Source organism: Sphaeramia orbicularis, chromosome 21 (assembly GCF_902148855.1).
Source record: "Sphaeramia orbicularis chromosome 21, fSphaOr1.1, whole genome shotgun sequence".
Taxonomy (NCBI): domain Eukaryota; kingdom Metazoa; phylum Chordata; class Actinopteri; order Kurtiformes; family Apogonidae; genus Sphaeramia; species Sphaeramia orbicularis.
In genome coordinates, this window is record NC_043977.1 from 51,494,579 (window position 1) to 51,517,391 (window position 22,813).

Genomic DNA, 22,813 nt, shown 5'->3' on the forward strand with positions numbered 1-22,813 from the left:
TGTTGTTATGATTGTATTTTACTGAATCCTGCCCACTTGAGATTGAATTTGTCTGAATGTGGAACCTGAACTAAAAGGATTGTTAATATCTTAGTGTAATTTTTGCATTTCACAAATTCATCCCATGGGCCAGACTGGACCCTTCAGCAGGCCGGATTTGACCCCCAGGCCGCATGTTTGACACCTGTGACTTAAGGTCTCATAGTCTTGCTTTTTTTTTTTCTTTTCCATTTGAGCAATTAAATTATAGGTGAAAAGTGTGTTGTAACGCAAGCGCTATTGAACATGTACCGAGTAAAATATTACTGAAAATTGATTAGTAATGCCTACAGTACTGCGTTACAGCTAAAAGTAATCTATTAGTGTAATGCATTGCTTTTGTAACATATTACTCGTAACACTGATTATCACCTTAAAGCTCAGTTTACACATATGCAGTATATGTATTTTCACCACATTACCTTTCCATAATACAGTCCTTTCTGACTGAAGACCTGAACTGCTCTGAAAACTGTTTAGATTCAGTCAACAGTAACAGTATTTTTACATCTGCCTCAATCATTCAGCCTTGTCTCACCTTGGGACTTTGCTGTTTTAACACATTAGACTATCACACATCCAGCCATGGTGGGTGTAAAACATTTATATCAGTTTTTTTTTTTTTTTTTTTTTTTTATTGATTGCATCCAAACAGCAACATAACAGCTCCAGATCATTGTCAGAAAACAAATGAGATTTTTTAAGACAAGTTTGACCATTTATATTGTGTTTATGTATTAAAACCACCATTAACCTTCTCAATATGTCATATAATTCAGTTTAAAGCTCATAATGTAGTAAGTATAATGTAAAATTAACAATGTTTTTTGTATTTTCTCATTGAAATTGAACTGACTTCTTGAGCAGCTTCACATTAAACCATCTCAGTCCATCTTATTTTTACACATCCATACAATTTGGAAACTTGGAACTACATTTAATGAGCTATGACACAATGTTCACTAGGTTACAAACAAGTTCTCGCCAGGCCCCACCATGTAATTTATCATTTTATTTGTCTATTGATGGTTAAATAAAGGGAGAAGAAATGGAAATGTAATTACCTGTTCAATGCTGCATAATGTTCCCAATTTTCTTCACTTAAGGCTAAAGTGTTTATCAAATTTCAGTCTGCCGCTTCTGCAAGATTTATATTTCATTAAGTCTTGTTACGGCTCATGAGTTGTTATATCTGATTAGATTTTCAAGGTAACATTTTTTTTTGTGTTTGCTGTCTCTTGTTTTTTTTTCCTAAACTTTTCTGTAAGCCTTTGTTATTTCGAAGCATCTTTATCTTTTAAAGTAATAAGTGCTTGTTGTGACCTGAGCTGATATTGGAGGTATGTTGAGTATTTTGTATGACACTCATGAAGCTTTTAACTGTTAAGCACAGGCAGGCAGACAGGCAGGCAGTAACAAAACATGTTAAATGGCTTTATTTTCAGAGTAGCTGCGATCTTAGAATCACAGGAAAATGTGAAGTTAGATGGATGAAAACTGGTGTAGAGAGGCCGAGTTTGTAGATTTATTTTCTTAAACTACCACCAGTAAAGTAGTGTTTCATAATGTGGACAATGTAGCTGAAACACTCATTTACACTTTTATCACTTCCAGACTCGACTATTGCAATAGCCTTCTCTATGGTTTACCCTCAAAACTCAAAACTCTGCCGCCCATCTCCTCACCCACACCCGATTACGTGAACACATCACCCTCGTCCTCCAACACCTCCACTGGCTCCCTGTCAAATATAGAATAACATTCAAGATCCTCCTCCTCACCCACAAAGCCCTCCAACACCAGCCCCCCCACCCCACCTCATCGACCTACTTCAGCCTCATGCCCCCTCCCGCACCCTCCGATTCTCTTCTGCTCACCTCCTCGCCCCAGCATTAAAAATAGGACCAATGGCCCTGTAGCTTACCGGCCAAATTAAAAGCTTTGGGAAATGTATCCAGATGCCATTTATTATCACCCAGTTCTGTGTATTTATTATATTACAGAAATAGCCCATGTTTTGGTCGTATTCTAATCAGATCTGTAAAAAATTCAAATTCCAACTTGATGTCATTTATATTTACTGAGTTATTGCATCAATCCACTTCGTATCGCTTATAATGGGGACATTTTTCAAAGTCACACCAAATCCAGAATCAGGGCCGGATCTAAATAATTTCACTAACTTTTGTTGACATCATCATAAAGAAGCTGTATACCAAGTTTGAAGTCAATCGGAATTGTAGTTTCAGAGAAGAATACGATTGAAATTTTTGTAACAGACGACAGACAACAACAGACGACGACAGACGCTGCATGATGACAATAGCTTACAGCCTGTCGGCTGGTAAGGTAACTAGCAAACCTGCTCTAAAACCTAATTAAAACTGACTGAATTAGAGAAAAAAAACAGTCAAAACTAAATAAAACTAAACTATAATGAAAAATCCAAAACTACTATGACCTCGCTGCATGAAAACAAATGGGCAGCCACAGAAAGTATGGAATGTATTATTATACAGTAGGAACTGCAGAACTGTACGGACTGAATATTAAATATGTTTTTAGCTGCTGTGGAACAAAGGTGTCAAACATAGACCTAAACCTCTACTGTATCCTTGTGAGTCTAATTTTAAATTATTTGGAATTCAATCCCATAACTGAGGCCAACCTTATTAAAGCCAACTCTGCTTTAGTTCCAGCAGTGGTCACATTAGTGAGGTTAAGCTGTATTCATTTTATTAGTGTATGATAATGACAATAATAATAATAATAATAATAATAATAACAATAGAAATAGTTTTATGTGATTTGAAGCATTTATAATGTTAATTTTGCTTCGCTTCACCCCCTTAAACCCCCACTGAGACTCCGACCCTGGACCCCACCATTCTCCTGGGGCCCCTAACATTTTTTTTCTGGATCCCTCACTGATTATATCTCTATTGCATTCAGGTTGTGACCAAGGTTATTATCGTTAACGAAAATTAACAAAATGACAAAAACTAGAATCGAAAAAAACATGTTTGTTAACTGAAATAAATAAAAACTATAATTAAAAGAAAAAATGATAACTAACTGAAACTGTATTGTTTGTTTACAAAACTAACTAAAATATATTTTAAAAAAATTATGGATAAAATTCCCTTTGTTTTAGTCTTTGTCAGCGTTGGATTGAAATGAAATTGATTTATTTCACTTGAGCAATTTTAGCTAGTGGCACCATACAGTACGTCACTTCTCATCACTTGTGGTTTAGAGTCGTCTTTTCTTCCCCAGTCTACCTGGAAACATGGAGACTAAAGTTGGGAGAAAGCAGCAGAGTCCTGTCTGGGATTTATTTGAACACGACAGCGAGGAAGATAAAAGTTATAAAAAAAAATAAATTAAAACTAATACTAGAACTAAACTAAAACTAAGCATTTAGGAAAAAATGAAAACCAATTAAAACTAGCAAACCTGCTCTAAAAACTAATTAAAACTAACTGAATTAGAGGGAAAAAAGGTCAAAACTAAATAAAACTAAACTATAATGAAAAATCCAAAACTATTATAACCTTGGTTGTGACCATGCTGAGGTTTGGTTCGGTTTTGTCACAAAGTCTTAGTTAGAGCTTTGAAAAGGCTGTTGTTAGGGTAAAAACAGACAGGTGTTTAATCCACAGGTGTCTTCATTCCATCCAACATCACTACTGAGCGAGTTCCTCATGTCACTTTACGTGGATCATAATGAGCAGGTTCTTCAAGTAACATGTCTTTTCAGTAGGAGAAAGCTTAAAAGATCTAATCACATCTGCTGGGATCAAATCCTTTCACTGCCCCTCCATTTTTGGATAATCCAGAGCAGCTAAGCTGTGCAGCTCAACAGGCCATTCTCTAGTTAAGCATGTGCTGATTTGGTGTGATTAGCACAAACAAACACATCAGCCCCAGCCAAAAGGTGGATCAGTTCAAGCCTGGAAACATGATCCAGTCTCCTCTGCCATATCTCCAGCTTCCAATTCTGTTCATGCGAATAAAAAGGGTTCAGATTGGGGATGGTGTATCTAGCGGCATGTTGAAGCCAAAAGCAAAATACTGTAATAAAGGGGTTCATAATAATCTCTCTGCAGAGTTAAAACAACCCTACCAAAGAGAGAGCAACATTTATTAAATATAACCATATTTTTTTGTATCATATCTTGTATAGGAAAGACCACATTATGATTTGTTTAACTTGAAATATTTTACAAAATATCCCAAATACCGCCACATTACATAGTAGTATAGGTGTGTGTATACCAAAGTATACCAATGCACACCATTAGGGATGGGAATCGAGAACCAGTTCTTTTTGAGAATCGGATCTCAGTCGTTCGATTCCTTGGAATCGTTTGCATACCTGATTAATGACTCTGCTTATCGATTCCACCTTTGTTGCACATACGTGATGACGTCACGCGAACGCTGCATTTTTTTGGTCAGAACGTAGCCAACATAGCATTGAGACAGAAACGGTCTAAAACGACGACACCAGGTCCACTGGAACAATTGCAAAAATTCCATTTCTTCAAAAGAGTGGAATCCCTCCAATCTACTCAAACATTTGTCCACAGCATGTGATTCATTTGATTCGCTACTTAGTGACACTTGTGAATCTACAGCAGAGTGAACACCATGCCCTCATCTGGGCCCAGTTCTGGTTCCAGTGTGGGCAACAAACATTGTACCCCCTCAAATACAAGTTTCTGAAGGTAGGGGAAAGGAAATGGGGTGCACAACAACGGGAAATGAGCCGAGTCAAACTGTCAAGCATTTTTTGTTTCACTTTCACTGTACCCCCCCCCACCACCACCACCAAACCGGGCCCAGCATCATCTGTTCTTATTATTTGTACATGCTGTATATGTAATATTTTCTGTGCATAGATGGAAATACAAAAGACAGTTAATGCAAACACCCGTTTGTACTCTTTTATTCCCTCACCCAATGAGAATCAATAAGAGGAATAAGGATAAGGAATTGGATCAATAACCAAAATCGATAATGGAATCAGAATAGTTAAATTCTTATCGATTCCCACTCTATACACCATATACCACAGGTCATACACCAATGTATGCACTTATATGACCTATATTTAACATTTCAGATGCATGGTCATTACACAAAGTAACAGCAGACGTGTGAATTGGGTGTGATGCAGGTTTTTAAACACATTGACTTGAGAAGGTGATATTTTCCTTAAATTGTATTGCAATTCCAGCGAAAAATATTTAAGACATGGTTTAATTTTTTTTAAAATAGAATGAGACCAACAGTTCTTTTATTACTTGAAATGAGGGATGTGCCAATCCTGATATTCAGGACCAATACCGATAGCTAAAATAACAATTGGACCGATAGCGGATGTTGGTACCATGGTGTTTTTATTCGTTGTATTGCATCAGTTTTCATTATAGACTGTATTTAACAATGGACACTATGATAGCCATCCAGAATCTAAGCCAAAACATCTCAGTCTCCTTCTGTGGCTGGCTTGGATCCTGGTCTCCTGTGTGTAGATTTATGGTTTTGATACTTAACTATGTCATCAGGCCCATGTTGACAATTTCCAGCATGTCAGGATTTACACCGATGCCATCTGACACCCTATTGAGATCCCCAGACATTGGAAATTGATGCCAAGGGGTCAAGCAGCAGTATGGGATGAATGGAGATTCAGGAAAGACGCTTTAATAAGTACTTGGTGGCATATTGAACTGGTCTTGGCATTACTGATACAGATCGGATTGGACTGTAGCTGCAGTCACACAGTGTGTCTGTAGCTGTAACCAGCAGACGACAGATGAACACTGGCCACCAGAATCAACGAGTGTCATCACTGCAAAAAAAGGTGTCTAAAAACAAGATAAAAACACTAAATCAGAGGAAAAAGGAACTCAAAACAAGTGAAATATCTGTCCATGCAGCAAGATAATTTCACTGGGCAAGATTTCCGAGTTAAGATAGTTAAATCGAGAAATAAGCATGTCTGCAGATGTATGAACACTTAAATAAGAAATTAACACTTAAAACAAGATAAGTTATCTAACACTTCTAAATCTAAGTTTTGTTTTGTTTTTTGTTTTTTTTTTATCTTAGTGAGAACCAAATCAGTGGAATCCTCTCTGAAATGTCTTTGCAATGTGAAGTGTTTTTAGCAACAATTACAAAATACAGTTTAGTAAATAGTCATACTTGGATTATATTAAGAAGATTCATTTTGGGAAAAAAAAAGAACTTGTTAAACTGGTTTACTGAGAACCTACCTGATTATTGGCTTTCTTATCTTTTTCAGAGACATGAAGAAAGCTCAGAACTGTGGCTTTCCAAGCAGGTAAGTCTCCTCTGTTTTTTAGTCTGGAGCTCTTTTCCTAACCCTAACCCTAACCCACAGGAAGTTTTCCAGGGATTTTGACTTTACCATTAACTTAGAAAAACCTCAGTTTGTTTCCACTAAAAATCCCCAGGCAAAAACCATTGTCTTGACCCCAAACTTTCCTTGAAAAAAGTTCCCGGTGGGATTTTTCAGATTGGCCAGAATTCTTGGGGGCGGGGCTGTGTGCTAAAGAACACTGATTGGTGGAACTTGTAGTGGTCATTATGTACGGCTGCAAACTTGTTCGTTCCATTTCTTCACTTTCCATATCAGCCAACACAGCGGACACTTATGCACCATCCCAAACACTGCAATTCATATCATAACTGTAACTTTGCTGTTCTTGATAAACCTGACTAAAACTTGATGATTGTTATAGATTGTTAACAGTTTTGTTTTGTTTTTTAACAAAGTGTTTTGGTTTTTTTTTGGCATATTATCTCCATGAAGTGAGTAATAACTAGTTTTAGAGTATGTTAAAATATGAGAAAACATCAGATTAGCCGCATTAAAAATGTTTTTATTTCATAGTTTTCACACAGTATATCAGTAAATACATGTTTCTTTGCTTCAAAAATTAAACTCATTGGTATCGACCTGAGTGGACACTTTTGCACCTCACAAATCTTGATTAATGTTCTCATAATTCATGCATGAAAGGGTTAATTGTGTTTTGATTATTTGGAAAATGGAGCAAACAAGAGAAGTTCTTATAAGTGGACGGATGACGAGGTCCATTTGCTGAATTCACTATTTGGCTCAAGCCCAGCTGAGTGTATTCATCTTGCTCCTATGAGTGCATTGCAATAATCAGTCTGTCCACCTCAGTATGCTCTGGATAATAAGCCTGGACCTCATCATATATTTGAATAGCCTATTCCATGTGCCTGTTAACCGGAAGCAGGGCCGGCCCTATTCATGTGGCGGTCCTAAGCAAGACAAGTTGGCGGGGGGGGGGGGGGGGTACCTTACATCTGTAAACACAAAATAATTTCACTCTGAATTACAACTCTAATTCATGTCAAAAGCTCACCGGCTATACAAACAGATGATTTATATTTTAACATAGTGACAATTAATACATTCAAAGTCATTTTAAGTCAGTGGGAAAAGGACAAATGTGGATGTAGATGTTTTTTTCTAACTGATTGAATTGGGTTCAGCTTTGAGATCCTTTTAAGAAACATTGTTCTTATACTTTTTGTACCTTTTAAAGTAATGGTGATGTTTTATATGTGTGTTCTTATCAGTTTTAAGTTTGTTTTTAGTACTGACTTTCATTGTGGTTATGTACAGTAGTGTGGAAGTATGGCTGTGATTTCCATTTTGTGTAACTTCTGCTGCTGCTGTCTTGGCCAGGACACCCCCCCCCCCCAACAAAAATGCGTTTGGCATAGCATAGTTTTTTAGTTGAAAGCGGTAGTGACAATGACTCAGGATGTCATGGGAACCGCATTAGATTGTCGCCGAACACTAAAAAGACAGCGCTCAAACACTCCGCCGAGTGTTACCATGAAGCATTTGTTGTCATTATGTGTTCATGGAAAAATGTATTTCACATTACCTTGAGAGACGTCTTTCTTTTTTTCTGCAACTTTTTTCTTCTTATGTTTATCGGCCTCTAGCTCCAACAAACTGACTAATCGCTTCATCCTGGGTTGCCAGGTTTTCATTGCTGTTTGGCGTTGCCAGATCATCAACAAATCAAATGACATGATATATAAGTTTGGGGCCCCCTGGTGGTTGTGGGGCCCTAAGCAGTCACTGGGTTCACTTATAGAGGGGGCCAGCTCTGACCGGAAGTCCTCTATGTACTGTATGTTTGTAAAACCAATTTAATCTTCCAAGTAATGTGGGTTTCTGTGTTTGACCTTCCACTGGTATCTTTACAGTGGGCTGTAATCTTTTCTGACATCCTGTATCTAATGATGCAAATACAGGCACAGCAGTAAGAGGGGGTTTGTTTGGGCCCATGTGGTTCACTGTAAACACAAATTAATAAAATGTACTGACCGTAAGATGGTGAAAAGTCAATTAATGACACAAATAAAATAGGCTCATTAACATCTTCTTGCAGCCTGTGAAAGTACAGAATGCTTTGGGCAGATTTTCACCATATACCCAGCCAGCATGTCCATGTGGGCCCAGAAGGGTTACATTTGGGCTGCATATAAGGGTTCCATTTGGATTTGTCTGCAGTTTCCATGGTGGCCCCACATGTGTTTGCCCAAATCAGAATCAGAGTCAGAGATCTGAATATATCTTTTTTTTTTTTTAATTCTTCACACTATTTATCCCACAATATTTATCTTTCATGTCATATGCACAACTTCACAGGCCATTTGCACTACCTAAATTCTATATTTTACAAATATCTTAGTTTGCAATACTTTTTATTTTTTAATGTAAATAACTGTGCCTTTTACTGATATTTGTTGTTGTTTTACTGATATTTGTTGTCTGTCTGTAAATTCTTGCACTGAACCTGAGAGCTTTACCTCAGTTTTGTTGTACTTGGTACAATGACAAGCAGAAAAGCACTCGGAGAGCGCAGACCTCCGCCAAGACAGATCTGCCCCCCCCCCCCCCCAATCACCACCAAAATTTAATTATTTGTTCCTTGTGCCAGTATCAACATTTTCTGAAACTTTCATGAAAATCCATCCATAACTTTTTGAATTATCTTGCTAACTAACCAACCAACCAACCAACCAACAAACAAACAAACAAACAAACAAACCCTGGCAAAAACATAACCTCCTTGGCAGAGGTAACCACATAGAAACATATATAAACCAGATAGAAACATATGTAAATGAAAAATGTGTCGTAAATGGGATTTTCAGTGTTAAATTGAAATGTCCACAGAGTTCACATTCCACAGTGGATGTGGACAATTTTGTGCCAGATTCAAGATATTGTTATAAGCTACGGGTGTATCAAATTGGAGGCTAATTGAAGTCGTTTTGAATTTTTTTATGAATTTTTGAAAATTGCTCAATGATTAGAGATAGGAAAATTTGAGATTTTGTGACCTTGCTGTGACCTTGAACTTTGGCCTACTTGGCCCAAAATTTAATGGGTTCATCTCAGGGCCTAGGCCTATCTGTGGGTAAAATTTGGTAAAGATGGTTGTAATAGTTTTCCCATAAAGTTGCTAACAAACAAACAAACAAACAAAGCAAAGTGATCACAACACCTCCTGGCGGAGGTAGTAAAGAGATTCTGATTCTGATATGGGCAAACACATGTGGGGTCACCATGGAAACTGCGGACAAACCCACATGAGACCCTTATATGCAATCCATTTGTAACCCTTCTGGGGCCCACATGAACATGCTGGCTAGGGGAAATGTACTTTTAAACATTGACGACAAGGTTGACACCTGCCGTTCATAACCATAAAATCTCCTGTTTCATTTACTGACCTTGTTTCTGTACTGACTTCTATATTTGCTTGATAATTGCAGGACTTTCATGAACATACTTGCATAAAAAAAATAAATAAATAAATCTGGTAACCTGATTTAAATGAAAGTGACCCAGTCCAAACCCAGACACTGCACCTGTGGTTAAAAAAAGAGGCATATGAACTGAAAAATGCTCCTTTTTGGCTCCATTTATTTTGTTTTTCAAAATTCCACTCAGCTTTTAGAGGTGTTATTTGCCCAGAGAGTTGGAAAGCACAAGGAGAAAAAGTTCTGGCAGGATTTGATCGTATAGCCCTGCAGCTGTACATGTTTGGCTGTACTGTTGGGTAATTAAACCATTTTGATAATCTTGGCATGCTCCATCACCGGTCTTTGTTAACTGTCTAATCTGCAAGATGCTCATTTACTGAGTGTGACGTTGTGTGAGTGCAGACAGAGGGCTTTCGCTAACAGAGTTTTATGTAAGAGTATCACATATGGGCATCAAAGATCTACTGCGCTTTATTGGAAACACCAAAAGCTTTCTGGGTAAATTCTCTCCATCTGAGGCAGAGTTAGTGTTGATGGGAGATATTTACTCTGCGTTCGTACTTTAAACTAATATACAGTACTGGCTGGAAAAAATATTTACAGTGTGTGAGTGTGTAGAGTGTTGGACAATTTGATGTACGTTTTTTTCTTTAAAACAGTTAAATGAAATTACTCTTTTAATTAATTTCATGTATTTACAGTCACAGAAAAAAGTATTAGACCACCCTTGTTTTCTTCAATTTCTTGTTCATTTTAATGCCTGGTACAACGAAAGGTACATTTGTTTGGATAAATATAATGATAACAACAAAAATAGCTCATAAGAATTTAATTTCAGAGCTGATATCTATCCATTTTCCATGTTTTCTTGATAATAACCAAAATCACTTCAGTTCTTCCATCAATATCTATGGCATTGTACTGACAAAAACAGTGTTTTTAGGCATTCCATGTTTTCTTTTCTGTCTGTTTTAGTCACATGATACACACAGGAGTTAGTACTTGATTGCATAACCATTGTTTTTGATGATTTTTGATGGTCTAATAAGAGAGAGAGTAGAGGCTGAGAAAAGACCGAGACCAAAGACAGTCGAGACCAAGACAACGAGAGTTGAGACTGAGACAAAACCGAGACCCAAGAGAGTCAAGACCAAGACAAGACTGAGACAAGACCAAGACAAGACCGAGACCAAAGAGAGTCGATACCAAGACAAGACCGCGACCAAAGAGAGTCGAGACCGAGACAAGACTGAGACCAAAGAGAGTGGAGACCGAGACCAAAGACAGTCAAGACTGAGACAAGACCGAGACCAAAGACAGTCAAGACCGAGACAAGACCAAGACAAGACCGAGACCAAAGACAGTCAAGACCAAGACAAGGCCGAGACCAAAGAGAGTCAAGACTGAGACAAGACCGAGACCAAAGACAGTCAAGACCGAGACAAGACCAAGACAAGACCGAGACCAAAGACAGTCAAGACTGAGACAAGACCGAGACCAAAGACAGTCAAGACCGAGACAAGACCAAGACAAGACCGAGACCAAAGACAGTCAAGACCAAGACAAGGCCGAGACCAAAGAGAGTCCAGACCGAGACAAAAGACAGTCAAGACTGAGACAAGACCAAGACCAAAGAGAGTCCAGACCAAGACAAGACCGAGACCAAACATAGTCCAACCTGAGACAAAAGACAGTCAAGACTGAGACAAGACCAAGACCAAAGACAGTCAAGACCAAGACAAGGCCGAGACCAAAGAGAGTCCAGACCGAGACAAAAGACAGTCAAGACTGAGACAAGACCAAGACCAAAGAGAGTCCAGACCAAGACAAGACCGAGACCAAACATAGTCCAACCTGAGACAAAAGACAGTCAAGACTGAGACAAGACCAAGACCAAAGAGAGTCGAGACCAAGACAAGACCAAGACCAAAGAGAGTTGAGACTGACACCAAAGAGAGTCGAGACTGAGACCAATGACAGTAGAGACCGAGACAAGACTGAGACCACAGAGAGTCGAGACTGAGACCAAAGAGAGTTGAGGCCGATATGAGACTGAGAAAAAAGAGAGTCGAGACTGAGACAAGACCGAGACCGAGACAAAGAGAGTCAAGACCGAGACAAGACCAAGACAAGACCGAGACCAAAGAGAGTCGATACCAAGACAAGACCGAGACCAAAGAAAGTCGAGACCGAGACAAGACCGAGACCAAAGAGAAGCAAGGCTGAGACCAGACTGAGACCACATGAGTTGAGTTCGTGACAAGACTGAGACCACAAAAAATTGAGACCACAACCAGTCTTGGGAACTACATCACTAAATAACAGTATGTATATCTATGAATATGAGCAATATTAACAGTGTGTGTATCTATGAGAGTCTATAAAAAAGCTCTCTAAAACGTTTACAGTGGTTGTTTCAGACCATGTGTCCGGTGTGTTCCCATCCAGCCTGGTTGATAGAACTTTGTGTCTGTTCTGCAGAACCAGGAACCTGTGTTCTCCAAGGACAGCAGCAGATTCTTCCTGACTGTACCGGTCAAACAAGGAGGACGTGGAGAGTTTCATCACATCGCCATGTTTACCACACAGGTGACGATAAAACTGAACAGTGAACTGTGTTTCTGTTTCTGTTAATCCAGTTTCCAGACCCATGGGATCGGTTTGAGCTCTCTGGCTCTGACAGGACAGATGCTGGGATGGTGTGTATTGCCACCACTTTAATAGAGTGGTTTTATTTATGATGCAGCCTTGTGTGCTCAAAGAGTTGAACAGAAAATTAAGGGAATTATTCACAGCTCCTCTTTGTCATGCTGCTGTTGAACTGTTAAATGAAGTGCTGTCATTGATTTTTTTTTTTTTTTTATTACTTATTTCAGCTTCCAGTGAGATTCACAAAGTACCTGAAAAATTATTTGTGTCTAGTAATAATTCAAGAACCTCACATGTATATGAAACCATACACTGAAATAAACCCAGAAAGACCCAGCAGCACTTTTATGGCAGTTCCTAAATTAATTTTTCTCTAGATTTAACCTTTCTTAAGTGGTTTATCTCCATTTATTATACTACTATCCTCTGTATTTTGTGTTTTTTCAGCCAAAACCATTTATTTTCCTGTACTTAATTGACTGATGATATAGCTGTTCATTAGGGGTGCAACAGTACAGGTATCACATGATTCAGTTCGTACCTCGGTTCTTGGCCATGGTTTCGGTTTGTGTTTTGGGCGTAAACAGAATAGAAGAAGAGACGAGAGGTTTTTTTCTCCCAAAATTCTATTTTTATTTTGGTTGTCAGCAAACTGAATTTCACACTAGGAATAAATAATAGCACTGCACTGAATTAAATAACACTTTCTGTTAGGGATGCACCGATACCAGTATCTGATATCGGGTCTGTTGAGCCGCATTATGTAATAAATTCCCATTATGTAATAAAAGTCCAAAATGTAATAAGAATGTCACGTCATCATGTAATAAAGCCACATTATGTAATAAACTGACACATTTTGTAATAAACTACCTCAATGCATTATGTAGTAAATTTTTTCGCATTATGTAGTAAGTTATTACAATATGAGAAGTTTATTACAAAATGCACTTGACACATTTTTATTTTCAGGAAAATGTAATGTGCTAAATTCATCTTTAAACTGTGCGGTTATAGTTCTGATTATATTACCTGTAGCTCCTGTGACTAATTTCTTCTAAATTGCTCTGAAATTATATTAATTTGGATTGTTATTACAAAATGAACCATGTTATTACTTTTTTTTTTTTTTTATATAAAAATGTGTCAAGTGCATTTTGTAATAAATTTCTCAAATTGTAATAACTGACTACATAATGTGAAAAAATGTACTACATAATGCGTTAGACGTAGTTTATTACACAATGCATCAGTTTAATACATAATGCGGCTTTATTACAAGATAACGTGACATTCTTATTACATTTTGAACTTTTATTACATAATGGGAATTTATTACAGAATGCGGCTCAACAGGGTCTGATACTCAGCGTGTGTACTTGTACTCATACTTGTAAAAGTACTGCAATACAACCGCAAAGATTTCATCAAAGATTTCATTAACTGAACATGAAAGCAAGTGTGATCCAACTCCATGGGTTTTACTGGTGAATCAATGTTTGAGAAGATTACGGTGTTTCCACAGTAACTACGGATGGGTCATGTCTTATGACCATGAAAAAACAATCAATTGTATTTTACACTAGTTATTTACATGTATTGATAGGATTAGTGGATCAACAGGTATTAAACAGTTTAGATCAGTAGATGGTTTTAATTGACTGTGGCTGTTTGGGTCTTTGTGGGTTAAGTGAAAGCACTACTGAACATGTTTATCTCTTACACCTTACTGATTTATGTCTTTATACACATTTCTGCCTTCATTCCCAATCTACAAGCATTTAGATCTAAACGTTGTTTTCCTTCCAGCTCGAACGTTTCCTAAAGATCGGCTGCTTTATTCCACAATGTTACAGGCCTCCAGCTGTGCCTCTGAACACATACACACACAGATACATAAAAGGAAGGACAAAAATACATCAAATAAATGAGCTTTTCTTTCTCCCTCTCTTTGGTTCATCTCAGTTCAGAGCAGATCAAAACGAAGTCCGACATCTAACGTCAGGAAACTGGGAGGTGACCAAGATCATAGCCTATGACGAGAACACTGACAACCTGTAAGTCTGACCTGCTTTTATTCAAACAGCATCTTAGAAAAAGTAAAACTAAACCCAAAATAAGGAGCTTTGCATGAGTCATTAAATAGCCCTATGAGGTGAAAAAAAAAAGCAGTGATATTAAAAATAACAAGTGTTTCAGGAGAAATTTAGCTCCATTCTTGCTGCAAACAAGTCTTCTGGTTTCCAACAGTTCAAGGTTTTTGCTGTTGTATTTTGTGTTTTTAGATGCTCCACACATTCTCTAGTGCAGGGCTCTCGAACTCATTTTCTCCCAGGGGCCACATTCAGCCCAATTTGATCTGCAGTGGGCCGGACCAATAAAATAATAGCATAATAACCTATAATTAATGACAACTCCAAATTTTTGTCTTTGTTTTAGTGCAAAAACCCCCCATTAAATTATGAAAATACTTACTTTTATAAACCATCCTAACAAAAAAGATGTGAATAACCTGAAAAAACTGACATTTGTTACGAAAAATAAGTGCAATTTTAACAATATTATGCCTCAACTTATTATTTCTACATGTGCGTTATGGATCGGATCTACAAAGACACTAAACACTTAGTAACAGGCAAAAAACTGTTAACATTGTGCTTAATTTTCTTTAGACATTTCAGGTTGTTCATATTTGTTCAGGTTATTCACATTTAATTGTTACAGGATAGTTTGAAATAGTAAATATTTTCATAATTTAATGTTATTTTTTGCACTAAAATAATGATAAAAATTTGAAGTTTTCATTATTTATATAATTATAATGTAGTTTTTTTTTTTTTTTTTTCACATCAAACCCAGAAGAAAATATGGAGTCATTATTTTTTGAGGTTAATATGCTGTTATTTTACTGTAGATCATATTGGTCTGTATGTGGAACCTGAACTAAAATGAGTTCCACAGCCTTGACTGTGGAATTTTTGCACTTTGCAAATTCATCCCATGGGCCAGATTGGAACCTTTGGCGGGCCGTATTTGGCATGTTTGAGTCCCCTGCTCTAGTGGGTCAAGTGGGAACACCATCAGGCCAGTCCAGAGCCTACACCTTCTTCTTCCTCAGTCAGTTGTTTTCTTGAAGGCAGCAGTGCAGCGGTGTTGCTGTAAAACAGGGGCGTTGAATGCATTTTCTTTCAGGGGCCACATTCAGTCCAGCCTCCAGTGGACCGGACCAGTAACATATTATCATAATACCTGATAAATAATGACCACTCCATAATTTTTCTTTTTGTTTTAGTGCAAAAAAAAATAACATGAAATTATGAAAATATTTTCAAATAATGCTTATAACGGTCTGGTACCAAAGTGTGTTCCAACACTACTTTTATGCAGACAGAGGGGGTTGGAAGGAATTTCAGAAACGCTGGGACAACTGTAGGAATTGGTAGCACCAACTTTGGAGGCTTGATCAACCTCCATTGCTTCAGAACTGCTTTAAGTTGTTAACCCATTTCTTGTTCACCTTTTTGTATAATTCTGAAATGTACATTATTTTTCAGTTTTGTTTAACCTTACCTTTTTTTTTTTTTTTTTTAACCTCTAGCAGTTCACCTTTTACCTTTGTACCATTTCAAGCTGTTCATTGAACTTGAACTTCTTGAATTTCAATACAAACTGGAAAACCTGGGGTGTTCTAAAACTTTTAACCGGTAGTGTATATACCAAATACCCTCTATTAAGACACAAAATTAGAACAGCAGTTTGTACAATATATACTAGACAATTTATTATCAATACGATAATTAAAGTACCCAGAATTAAAGCAGCCTAGGCCACAAGGATCCATCTTATGATGCCATATATTGATCTCCAACTCTCTAAACCTCCAGATGCTACAGCCGCAGCTGAACTCACTAGTTGCGTAAATCATGTCACTATTAATACAAACATGTGTTACACTGGTCTACAATTTTTTAGAAATGATTTGCTTCAGAGATTAAATGAGCTAAATGTTATGTATTTTAATAAGATTAATTGGAAAATAAATGATAAAAGTGCCGGTTTGCTGATGTTTTCAAGGTATATGATTAAGTGTTATTACACATATATATTGGTTTATGTACATTTATATCATAGTTTTATAAATCTTCCACCAAATAGAACCTGTAAAGTGAATGTATTCTCATGCAGACAGTGTTTTGAAGTAGATCTTGTAGCTCTGAGACAAATATTCCTTTTGAGTCAAACCCATTCTCTCGTTAATTCTTGAATTTCACATTTTGACCCAAGGCTGTATCTTGGAAAGTTCAGCCAACCAGCATTTTTTACTTGATTTTTCTTTATCAGTGACTCTCATGTGGTAAAATTTCATTACTTTTATTCTGGAAGCATTTTCCTTGTAGACCAGTGTTATCAGATGGATAAGCATTATCGATAAGTAGTAGTATTGTTAACATTTGGTTTCATTTTGGGTCAGTGAAGTTTAAAGTGTCATTTCAGCTGTGTTGGGCAAATTACTTGAAAAAACTAATTAGTTATAAGTACTAATGACTTTTCCCAAAAAGTAATTGAATTAGTAACAGAATTACTCCTTCATAAATGTGATTAGTTACCAGGGAAAGTAATTATTGCATTACTTTTTTGAAAAACCTTCAAATATGTAAAAGGAAACTAATTTTTGAGCGTGTTTCACAGCCCGTTGCATAGAGTAGAACAGCAGACAGGTACTGAATACCATAACTGTGGTGAGGCTGGGGTCCACCAGGGCCTGGCTTTTCCACCACATAAGTGCATATCTGCATTTATAGGAAGAAGATGCTCCTCCAGTTAATCCCACATCTCCACTTTTTTCAGTCACTCCTCCCTGATACAGCAGTAAATATCTTCAGTCCAGTCAGTCAGACTCTCATTGATAACTCCTCCTCTAAATTAGCTGCGTACGTAGCTGCATTCAAGTGCATGGGGTGTGCTGGGACAACTCAAACTCTGACATGTCATTAGTCGTTCAGGTGAAGGCAGCGTGGACAACTCAGAATCATGGACACACAGGTGAAGCATGAAGGCAGTGTGGGCAATTTGAATATAAGAACGGTATGTAAATGAACGGCTCGCAATGAATCGGTTCTTATCATTCACTGAAAAGAGCCATTCAGAAGACTCGACTCGTCCATGAACGTCACATCTGTCGTGCTTGGCTGAGCAAACCAGGATGGATAACAGCTGTTAGATATCAGTGCATAATAACGCACCACATTTCAGTGCCGGTAACAGTAACGGGGATGTAACGTTTGAAATAGTAATGAATTAGATTAGCCATTACTGGAAAACAATAACAGTGTTTGTGATGGCGCTAGTACAGGCACAGAATCCAAATGCAGAACTCAGACACGGATAATAAAGTTCAAGGGATTTATTAGCCACTGATTTCACAAACAAATGGATAATGAAAATGAGTGACAAAATCTTGAGGATAATAGATGGAGATCTCCTCTTTGGATACGTCCTCCGGGCCGAGGACGTTAATCCCTTTCTCCGTTCGGTTACCGGAGCCTTTTTGCCGACTAGGGAAAAGCAGAGGGAGGTCAGGGGCGGAAACAGGTCATACACAGGTAAGCTATCAAACAGGCGACAGGACATAAGGGTTAGACAAACTCATGTACCAAAAGTCAGGCTAGGCGATCAGAACCAGGGTAGCAGATGAGGCAGACAAAACCGACAGGGAGCAGGCAGTAGGCAAAAAACCGGGTAGGCAAAAACAGGTCAAAAACAGGGAATCAAACAGACAGACAAGATCAGAACGCTGGTAAGTACTACGAGAGATACAAACTGGCATCTGACCAGGGGAAGAGACTGGACTTAAATACACAAAAGGGAGGGAAGACAACGATACACAGGTGGCACAAATCAGGGCGGAGACAGGTAATCAGGGGAAAGGTGAACACGATCAAGGAAGGGAAGTAAAGACGACAGACAAGACACATGAGGGAAAAATTAACAAAATAAAACAGGAAGTGACAAACAAACATGAAAGACAGACAAAACCAGACTAGCGTCTGGCTGCAGGCATGACAGTGTTAGTAACGCCATTATTTTTAACGCCGTTATTCCCAACACTGCATTTCGGTCTCCATAACGTAGAGTTTGACCAAAGCTCTCTCAGTAATCCTGACCCATGTGGTTCTATCAGCAGTAGGCCACTTGAACCCTTGCCCTTTACACACTGAAGTACATCCAGACTCTTTGAATCTTTTCATTCTGCTCTGCACCATAAAGGTTGACATGTCTAAAACCCTTCCTTGAATATTTCAACAGTTTTTTCCACACATTTGTTGACAAACTGACAGTCCTGAGCCTCTCTTTGCTCCCAAAGCTCTAGGCCTTTCCTGGCTGCTGCCTCACCTGCAGCACCTGTTTTTGAATGACGTTGGTATTTCATTAGTTTAAACCAGTATTGGTCCTAAATGTTTCCTGTTTCTTGAATGTACTACAGCTGAATATAAGGAATGGATATAAATGTACACATGATGTGAAGTCGACCAGACAAAACTGGAAATATATGCCGTTGAAACTGTCTACAGTGTAATGCATGTCACAGTACATTTTTACATCACTTCATTCTTTAATTTGAATGATATGTACTGTTCCAAGTATTTATCATTTGGGGTTGTAGCGCAGAAAACAAGAACATGTAGCTGAAATTTTACCAAAACGAGATCAGTTTAAACATAGTAAAGTTCAGTCTGTAATTAAAGAATGCCATCTGCTTGTCTGTTTTTTTTTTTTTTGTCTTGACAGTTACTTCTTGAGTACAGAGGGTTCACCACGAAGACGGCAACTTTTCAGGTTTGTTTTGCATAAAAAAATACTCCTGTTGTTCAGTCACACAAAAGATTATTTTTACTGTCTCATTGAACCACCTCTCATGTGACAATATGTATTAACCTGACTCACATTGTACTGGCTCTTCTTTCTGACAACAACTATTATATTAATTGAGAATATGAGCACAATATATTTTTTAAACTGCAGTTACGTCAGTTATGACCAAAGACACATTAATGTGAGTATCTGCACTGGTATTCACTGTTGAAAATATGTTCAAATCACATGACACTTTTTACTCCATAACATATTACTATATACTAGGGTTGTACTGATCCGATATCAGGATTAGATATCGGCCCCAGTAGCTGGATTGGGGATCTGATCTGTAATAGCAACCGATCTGTAAGACCGATCTTTCCCCTTTAAATGTTTGCGACATGGGCTATGTAATGCATGCCAAATGTAATTCTAAAAGTAATGCGATGGATCTGTATGTGGAAGAAGTGGTCGGTTATGTAGCTCTGTAGATAAAGCTGTGAGAAAGTGAAAGTGAGCTTCCCTCACCTTAAAATTGACTACACTGCAAAAATCAAAATTTTACCAAGTGTATTTTTCTCATTTCTAGTCAAAATATCTCATCACACTTAAAATAAGACATAATCACCTGAAGAGTAACTTTTCAGTGAAATATAAGAACTTATTTTTAGTAGATCTGGAAAATCTTATTTCAAGAAAGATTACCAAGATAATTTTCACTGGTTCCATGGGCAATTTTTTTTTTAGCTTGAATTAAGCAAAATCTTGAAATAAGCAAAAAAAAAAAAAAAAATCTGGCAATGGAACAAGTGAAAATTATCCTGGTAAGATTTCTTGAAATAAGATTTTCAAGATCTACTGTCTAAAAATAATTTCTTATATCTCGCTGAAAACTTACTCTTTAGGTGATTTTGTCTTATTTTACATGTGATGAGATATTTGGACTCGAAATGAGAAAAATACACTTGGTAAGATTTTGATTTTTGCAGTGTACCTGTTGCCCCCCCCCCCCCCCCCCACCCCAAAAAAAAAAAAAAAAAAAAAATTTGCGAGCAGGGGGTGGCGGGGCATGATGTGCTGAACAATATGCCCCCCCCATGCTCACAAACCTGGGGGGGGGGGTATGTGCAGAGTGATTTATCCTGTTGTGATGAACAACAGTAGTCGCTAACGCACCATGTAGAAGCCAATAATGTAATAACAGCCGATAACGTAATAACGGCTGATAACGTAATAAATTTGCCATTTTTAAAATGTAATAAGCCAATAACGTAATATCTGGCCAATAACGTAATAAAAGTCCTGAACTGATAACGTAATAACTTTTGGCCAATAATGTTATAACTTATTTGCTGGTTATTACATTATTGGCCTCGTAAAAAAAAAAAAAAATAATTTGCAAATGTAATAACTGAGCCAATAACGTAATAAGTTATAACGTTATAACTTATTGGCTGGTTATTACATTATTGGCCTCGTAAAAAAAAAAAAAAAAAATTTGCAAATGTAATAACTAAGCCAATAACGTAATAAGTTATAACGTTATTGGCCAAAAGCTATTACGTTATCGGTTCAGGACTTTTATTACGTTATTGGCCAGATATTACGTTATTGGCCTATTACATTTTAAAAGTAGCAAATTATCGGCCGTTATTACATTATGGGTTGTTATTACCTTATTGGCTTCTACACACCACAACGTGAATGCACGATATTACTCGCAGCCCCCCATGTGCTCTTGCCCCCCCAGAGAGTGTCCCCACCAGTTGAAAACCTCTGCTCTAGATCAACAATGATATCGGATCAGTATCGACCGATACGCAAGGCCCCAGTATCTGCATCAGAACTGAAAAAGTCAGATTGGTGCATCCCTACTATACTATTACTATTACTATTACTATTACTGTCAGTATCAGTGCTGTGAAACCAGATAATCAGCCTGTGTAATTTCATATCAGACATCACTGAGCATGCTCAATAACATAGCCTCTGTTTACGCTGCTCTGAAGGGAATGAAGTGTTTATTTGTTTTACATGTTTGTGTTGTTTTAATAGCTTCTGAACATTTGGGCCACGGTGGTTTAGGCACAGAGGTTTTCCCTTAAACCACCCAGTCTGTATTTGTTAGCAGGATAAATTAATTGTTGGTTTTATGAAGCTTTGGGGGTGTCTTGACAGCTAAAACAGGGTTAGTTTCATCTTTTAAGTTTTTTTTTTGTTTTTTTTTTACTCAGAAAGCTTTGTACACTTTGTCTCACCTTCCCAATGCGCTGTGCTCTGTGTCTCCAGTGTTAAAACAGTGGGTCTGTTCCCCCGGCGATGTTTAACCTGTGAGTTAAATAAGGCTCACTGTCTATACTTCGATGCCGACATCAGTCCGACAAACCAGCACATCATCCTTCACTGTAAAGGTAGGCCATCACATATTCTCACTAGAATGTGAGTGTCAGAAAAGACATACTTTGCCTCAAGGCATGGTTCTAAAATACATGGGACCTAGAAACTATATTTAACTGTATTTAAATTTTAAAAGAAGTCATCCGTTCACATGACTTTCTTGCACACTGACCTGCCAAGACATTACAACACATTAAACTGACTGTCTATTAAAATGTAGACATAAAAACTGTCACATACAGAAGAATATTTTGAAGCCTTAACTTTGGCAGGTTGGTTGTCACCAGGATCTGTTGTTAGAGGCAGATGTTCCATATTTGGAAATAGAGAAGTCCATAAACTGTGTACAGTGGACAAAGGAACAATGATGTCACCCATTGGTTTCTGAACTGTCACTCTAAAGTTAGTAGTTTGTGATTTGGTTGTCACCTTGTTAGCTGTTTGGAGCTGGAAGTGACTATATTTGAACAAAAGGGGAGGAGTTTGCTCATGGTGAGTTTATGCTCAGTGCTAGCTTGTTGACTCTGTAAATCAGTTAATTTCATCAATCACTGTGCAGTGAAGTCATTTTACAGTCTTGTAAGTGGAACCTATTAATCATGAGTCACAGTTGAAAAGTCTGTGATGAAAATGTATTTTATTTAAAAAAAAAACTGTGGAAATCTAACTTAACAGGCGAGCAAGCTACCCTGTTGCGACAGACATCCAAGCCCTTATTTCACTTGAGATAGGATTTATCAGGGAAAAAGTTAAAAGATGGACCATTAAAGTTATTCTCCCTTGTTAATGAGCTGTCTGATATATATAAAAAAAAAGGTTTTATTCAATAAACAGAAGTTGCAAATGTGCAACTCAGTAAGCTCTGTTGATAAAAGTGTGTCATGGCAAAGTAGTATATAAAATGCGTGATGCCACATAGCAACATCTAAGCTATGTCACTTAATGTAACATAATGTAATCATTTGTAGTTTGTGAAAATTTGGTAGTTAAATAGTCTATAGTAACTAAGACTGCA

General features: G+C 37.6%; 1 protein-coding gene across 2 annotated transcripts in view; it reads left to right on the forward strand.

Moving 5' to 3' along the window:
• dpp10 (dipeptidyl peptidase like 10) overlaps positions 1 to 22,813 on the forward strand; it is a 618,779-nt gene that overhangs the window by 543,501 nt on the left and 52,465 nt on the right. For both annotated transcript variants that reach the window (XM_030124182.1, XM_030124183.1), the window contains exons 12-16: positions 6,356 to 6,394; positions 12,379 to 12,486; positions 14,512 to 14,603; positions 19,336 to 19,383; positions 21,691 to 21,812. In XM_030124182.1, coding sequence (XP_029980042.1) covers positions 6,356 to 6,394; positions 12,379 to 12,486; positions 14,512 to 14,603; positions 19,336 to 19,383; positions 21,691 to 21,812 — 409 coding nt within the window. The remainder of the gene's footprint in view (positions 1 to 6,355; positions 6,395 to 12,378; positions 12,487 to 14,511; positions 14,604 to 19,335; positions 19,384 to 21,690; positions 21,813 to 22,813) is intronic.